General features: G+C 50.9%; 1 protein-coding gene across 1 annotated transcript; it reads left to right on the top strand.

The window, feature by feature from the left end:
* The first annotated feature begins 831 nt into the window (after positions 1-831).
* Ccl19 (C-C motif chemokine ligand 19) lies at positions 832-2,859 on the top strand. The gene is made up of 4 exons (XM_031377129.1): positions 832-1,094; positions 2,071-2,203; positions 2,422-2,515; positions 2,607-2,859. Exons 1-4 carry the CDS (start codon positions 1,034-1,036, stop codon positions 2,643-2,645), a joined length of 327 nt encoding a protein of 108 aa, XP_031232989.1. The 5' UTR covers positions 832-1,033; the 3' UTR covers positions 2,646-2,859.
* The last annotated feature ends 3,976 nt before the right edge of the window (positions 2,860-6,835 follow it).

Raw genomic sequence — 6,835 nt, 5'->3', positions numbered from 1 at the left:
GGAGGACCCTGAGTGTGGGTACAGGAGGCTGAGTGGGTACCCCATATACTAGCTGTTCTTTGAAATCTTTTCTTCTGGTCTTTCTCACAAGGATGGGAAATCATTTATCCCTCCCAGATCTGTCAATTCCTTGAAATTTAGGGATTTGTCTCAGAAGGAGCTGGCCAGCCCCTCGCCTTAGAAATCCCCTCTGGGTTCCCAGGACTGAAAGAAGGGAAAGATGGAGGGCGCTGTTCCAGCCCATGCTCCTTCCAGCTGTTCCTCCGACCTAGGCATTGGATTGGAGAAAATGAGCAATGCCTGCAGGTCCAGGTAGTTGATTCACAGGGACCTGAGCTGTGGGCTAGGGGGCCTGGACCCTCTTCTTAGGAACCTCCCCTTCCAGTTCAGCCTGTTCCAAGAGAGGGACTGGCCCCCAGATGGTGACTTGGAAGGCACCGTGATGACAAGGAGAGGCCATCCAGGCTCTCACGCTTGCTCTGAAGGTGCCATGGAGCTGGCTTCAGAACTGGCCTTATCAGAAAGAAGAGAGTAGTGAGGATGGAGAGAAGCCCCCTCGGCTCTAACTCTATCCCAGCTAATGCCACCGTCCAGAGGACAGCGCAAGCCCTCCCTGGAGCTGACAGGACACAAATTCTTTTTCCCCCAGACTGTTGCAGTTCTCAGAGCTAAAGCCAAAGAAAGCAGAGGGTGAAGACTCTGAGTGGGGGGGAGAAGAAAGCCAAGGTCATGTTTTGCCAGAAAAAAAAGGGGGGACAGAGGGGGTGAAGGGGAAGACCCAGAACGGCCCATCGAGAGGGAATTTTTGGACAGAAAGTGAAAGCTCAAGGCATAAATTGGAGCTGGTGGCAGCCTTACACAAGCTCACACGGGCTCACTCGGGCACACACAAGCTCACTTGCTCCGGCACTAAGACATCTGAGTGATTCCCGTCGCTCCCCTGTGAACCTGTCAGAGCCTCGGCCTCTCAGATTCTTGAACACAGTCTCTCAGGCTCACTCACTCTCTGTGGCCTGCCTTAGATCGACCTGCCATGGCACCCCGCATGACCCCACTACTGGCCTTCAGCCTGCTGGTTCTCTGGACCTTCCCAGGTAAGGCTTGGGAGATGACTAAGGTGGAGGCCACAGTGACCTGTGGACGATGTCTAGATCTTGGACTGTTCCAATGGTCATGAAAGACCCTCCAAGTTCAGAGTCAGTGGATCCAGGGGCTCTCTGTGCTTTCTGTGTGCCCGTCAATATGAGTGTGCCTGTCTCCCTAGATTCCAACATGACTCAGGTCTGGCGTACCCTGAGGCTTCTAACTGTTCCCTTCTCTGTGGGTTCCATGTCCTGATACCTCGCTTTCAGGCAACAGAAAGAAGGAACAGTATATCTTCCTTGAGGGAAGGCTATAATTAAGTGGGTGGAGTGTTTGCCTTGCCTGTGTAAAACCCTGGTTTCAATTGCACCACTGGGTTGTGGGGGTTGTTGCTGTGTACTTGCTTCCGTCTGAGAGAACAAGAAACACTGAAGACATGCTTAGTAACTTGTTCCCCGTTTCGGTGTTGCTTTTTCAGGGACTTTGGTTTGGTTTAGTTTGGTCTTTTGAGAAGGGGTCTATCCATGCTGCCCAAGCTAGCCTCAATCTCCTGGGCTCACGTGATCTTGCACCTCAGCTTCCTTCCTGGTAGCTGGGATTCCGGGTATGGCAGCCATCTACTATAGTAGTTCGTAAGCCTGAAGGCATCTATCTCAGCCAAGACTAGCCTCCCCTGTCCCAGCATTCTACTGTTAACTCTCCATTTGCTAAAACACTGTAAAAAAAAACAAAAACAAAACTGAGAAAACCTGGGGAAGGGTGTATAACCAGAGCAGCATTTGGGGTACATAAAGAAATGGTTATTTACTAAACAGCTTAGAAGACTACAATATGTTCAGCGGCCAATAGAGCCACAGTGGCACACAAGGCTGAATATCAGGTCCAGCAATCACACAGAGAGAGAGAGATGCTGTTAAAGCCACTTAGGGCTGTGGCCTTCCTTCCTCATGGTCTCTGTGTCTTCTCCCCATCTTTCTCCTCTCTCAGCCCCAGCTCTGGGGGGTGCTAATGATGCAGAAGACTGCTGCCTGTCTGTGACCCAGCGTCCCATCCCTGGGAACATCGTGAAAGCCTTCCGCTACCTTCTTATCCAAGATGGCTGTAGGGTGCCTGCTGTTGTGTGAGTTGCTCGTGGGAGGAATGTCTGGCCCCATCCCCCCCATGAGTCCTTGCTGATACCACCAAGGCTTTAACCCTGGACTCATGGCCAAGCACGCTTTTCATGGAAGCCCATGAAACAGGTCCCTATAGATAGTCTCCAACCCTCTGCTCCTTACTCTAGAGCCTTCTAGGAAACTGGGTTCCAGGGCTTTCATTCTCTCTGACCTCTGGCTACAGGTTCACCACATTAAGGGGCTACCAGCTCTGCGCACCCCCAGACCAGCCCTGGGTAGAACGCATCATCCGAAGACTGAAGAAGTCTTCTGCCAAGGCAAGCCTAACCCTCCTCAGCCCTGCCTCCACCCTCTCTCCAAACCCCTGAGATTCCAACCCATGACCCTGCCTCTCCTCCCTCCCCTTAGAACAAAGACAACAGCACCAGAAGGAGCCCTGTGTCTTGAGTAAAGAGATGTGAATCACTCTGGCCCAGGAAACCAAGGACCAGAAGGGAGGACCAGGCCTCCTGATGCTCTGACCCAGACTTAACCCAGCCAAGTCTGTGCCTAGAGAGTCGATGTGAATGTGAGTGTGGACAAGAGAGTTTGTGTGGCTAGACCACGGCCTCTCCATGGCTGCTAGACTGCAGTGCTTCCAATAAAGCCGCCTGGTACTGTGGATCTGTCTGTCGGCTGTCTGTTCTCTCTCACCCCAGGAGGACAGGAATAGGACAAGAAGGAGGTGGGATGGCAAGATATATTTCCACCCTGAGTTCTGAACAATCTGTTCCCCAGCCTCCACCTGACACCCTGATGCTCCCAGAACCAGCCCCACAATGCAGGACCTGGCCCAGGTCTCTCATGCTCCTCACACTCTATCCAGCCACATAAAGCTTGCATCGGTTTGCAAAGTTCACAAGAAAACTCAGACCTTTCTGTCTTTGCCACCTAGCCAGGAATTTAAGCATCCAGGTTTCTCGGGGATGAGGAGTAGGGGAACTTCAGTGAGGATAAGAGGGTGGGCGGAAAGCATGGCTCCACTCTCTAGGAGAAGTTCTCAGTTCCCCCTCATCCCCAGGTTGCTCCCTCTAACGCTCTTCTCCATCCTCTGCCCTATTGGCTTCCTTTCTGGGTCTGGATGTTTCCTCCTCCAGGAATCATCCCTGACTCACACTGGGTTAGGTAGCTTTGCTTCCTCCCAGATTCCCATGGCTCTGCACCTTTTCCTCTCCTACACACCACCCACCTACAACACACACACACACACACACACACACACACACACACACACATACGCACACACACCATTCATTACAGTAACCTATTTTTTGCTAGTTTGTCCTTCTCCCTGGACAAGGGTCATATCTGTGTTGGTAATTTCCAGCAGATCACCTGGCATAAGATAGGGAGTCAATAGATATCTGCTTAGAGAATGAACAGATGTGTGAGAAGGATCAGCAGCCGTGGGGACAGTGCCATCTTCTATTCTGTCCATCCTAAGTCCATTCTAGACCAGTTTTCCATCTCAGATAGTCTGAGCAGGGTCCAGCCCCATCAGAACAATCCTAGCCCCAGACCTAATAAGACACTGACTGGGAGTCAGGGATCAGGGAAGGAAGACGAGCCCAACTGGGTGGAAGAAAGACCAGCGAGGGAGGGAGGCTTGCACGATTCACCGTGGAAATGCCATTAGTTCACATAGGCTCTAGGACGACAGGCAACACCGAGTCTTAGAGAATGAGCCACCTGGGTTTGGAAGACAAAACCCTGTGGCTCTTGGGACACAGCAATGCTCTATGCTTAGGAAAAAAGCTTCCTGGGTGTGACCTCCGAGGGCCTGTGTGGTGGGAGAGGCAAGTCTGAGCTGCTAAGGTCAGATAGAAGGTCAGAGTCTCTTTCCCTTGTCTGGGAAGAGAAGCCATCATTTTATCCGATCTACATCAGCCAGTAACCAAGCCTGGCCTGTCTGGGCAAGCTTTAGAAGGAAGTTGTAGGGGACTGTGCTCCCCCATCCCTCTCCAGGTCTCAGGCCTCCCTATCTTTGCTGTCCCAGACAGGTGTTCAAACATCCAGGTGTCCAAGAGCTCAAGTGTCAGTGGGAGAGGTAGCAGGAGGGAGTCACAGTGGGATGAAGAGGAGGGGCGGAGAGCCTAGAGCTACGGGAAGCGTGGTGCCCTCTTCCTCTTCTCCCACAGACAGGTGTTCAAAACCTCAGGTATCTCAAGTCTCAGAGTCACAAAGGATGGGATGGATGAGGGTAGTTTCCCAGAACAGTTGCTATGGCTAGAAAATTGTTTCCACCGCTTGTGGGAAATTACCCACCATTCATGCATCCACACATGCACTTACCCGGCTGACCTCTATCCATCCACCACCCCCATACCCAATTCCCCAGTACCAATCCATTAATCCCTCTGTAAAGTCACCCAGCCATGGACAGCTCTACCTCCCACAGACAAAAGATTAAGACATACGGGGCGGGAGATGTTGCCTCAGATCTTGCTCAGGTCTCAGGGGAACCGAGAAGTCAGCTTGCTTTCAAAGCAGACATAAATCCTCCCTCTGGTGCCTCCAGCCTCAGAGAAATAAAAAGAATAGAAGAGGCAAGCATGAGAGCCCTGCCCAAGGTGCTACCAGGACAGAGGCCCTGGAACATTATTATCCCCATGACAAGTCTTAGTCCCAGTATCTGGACCTGTGTCACAACCCAGTCTCCACCCTATCACTGTGTGACTCTGGCCAAGTTCCTTCAACATTCTCCAGCCCAGGATTTCTGTGCCATGTGTCTGATAGCAGGAAAGGGGCGACTTTTGAGTACTTCCAAAGACGTAACTCCTGGATCTTCAGATCTCAGACTAAGCCTCCAGCTTTGTCCAGGCTCCCCCCAACATCTAATATATCCAGAGATGCTCCTGCTTCTTAGCTCCGCAGGGGCCACCCTCCGGAAACTAAGGGGAGGCTAATGCTAAGGAAGAAAGAAAATCTAGGAGCCAATGGCATGCCTTATCTCATGTAGTCTCCTGCTTGACCAAGGAAGCCTAGGAAATTAGAAGTGCAGGGAGTGAACACCCCATTAGAAACATGTATACCCTCCTCTTGCTTCCATCTTAGTGTCTTCTAACTCCTACACCCGAGCTGTAATGACCTCCCCCCTCAGCTCTGGGTCTTACTCTCTTACCTCTCTAGCAATAGGGGTAGGGATGCCTCCTCCTGCCCAGACACTCTCAGCACAGTGGGTCCATCTGTCTCCAGTCTCTCTAGAACTCACTGACACGGATTACATCTTCATTTATCCGAAGTTCTGCTTGCCTGTCTCTGGCAAAGGCAAACATACTAGTTCTCTGACAGATAGCACAGACTCCTAGCTCCTCAAACAGGCTAGGAAGCTTGTTGTACACCTCTACCTGGGCACATGGCATCTACTACACAGGGTATGACATGGGTTGATATCTACTGCCCTAAAGACTCATGGTCCCTGAAGGCCCATGGTCCCTAAAGCTAATATTTCCTGCTATCCCTGCTCAGAGAGCTCCAGCCTTTCAGACAAAATTTTTTGCCATTAACATCTGCTGAGAATTCCCAGGGGGAAGAGATTGGGCCTTATCCACTTCCACTGCCAACATTGCTTTGCATGGCTGGCACAGAATATGCTCCAACATGTAGTTAAGGAAAAAAAATACAAACAAATTGAGAATAGTCCTTTCCCAATGCATGTGCACACACACACACACACACACACACAGAGAGAGAGAGAGAGAGAGAGAGAGAGAGAGAGAGAGAGAGAGAGAGAGAGAGAGAGAGAGAGAACACAGCACACAGAACATAGAGCACACATCCAGTTCTCAAGGCAGTCAGGACTGCCTCTGTTGTGGAATTGAGTGTTTGGCTAGAGTCAAGTCCATAAGGTTTTGATAATCTGATTTCAACTTCTCGGCAAGCCCCCACCCCATGCCACCCCCTTCTACCCTCCGGGAAATTCAGAATCAGCAGAAAAACTTGGAAATGGTCTCATAAAGGAGCAAACTTTCCAACTGGGGAGTTTCCTCCAAAAACAGGCATTCCTCTAGACACCAACCTTCCTAGATGCTCTCTTGCCCAGACTTAGTCTATGTTGGTGAACATGGCTCTGTAGTAATAGCTAATTCTCTATGGGAGCTTTCTAGGGGCTGGGCACTGCTGTAAGCACTATGACCAATCTCATGCTGTAGGTGGGAAAAGTGATGCACAGAAGGGAGGTAAGTTGCCCAAGCTAGACAGCTAGGAGAATGTCAGAGCTAGGGTTCCAGCAGGGCCATGTGGTTCCACAATGCTACAACACACACCGCCTTTCTGAATTGGCTCATCCCCGAGACAAAAGCAGGACAGGACCAGATCTGAAGGTACAAGCACTACTTTCACATGGTGAGCATGTAGCAGTCTAGACCTTCATCTGGGTTATATCACTGTACCCTCAAATAACCCATGAGGTAGGTATCATTCCTGTCATTTTACATATAAGGAAACTGTGGAACAGGCAAGAGGCATGACCTCTCAAGTCCACAAAAGCAGGAAGCAGCAGGCCGAGACCGAAGCCCATGTGGGCTTGTTCAGTAGTACTTGAACTGAGGGCCAGAGGGTTGTAACTGATGTCTAGCTGGGGTGGAAAGACTTGGCTT

The sequence above is a fragment of the Mastomys coucha genome, unplaced genomic scaffold, assembly GCF_008632895.1.
Source record: "Mastomys coucha isolate ucsf_1 unplaced genomic scaffold, UCSF_Mcou_1 pScaffold18, whole genome shotgun sequence".
Lineage (NCBI taxonomy): Eukaryota > Metazoa > Chordata > Mammalia > Rodentia > Muridae > Mastomys > Mastomys coucha.
The sequence above is the reverse complement of the archived record's forward strand: the minus strand, read 5'-3'. Positions and strand labels throughout refer to the sequence as shown.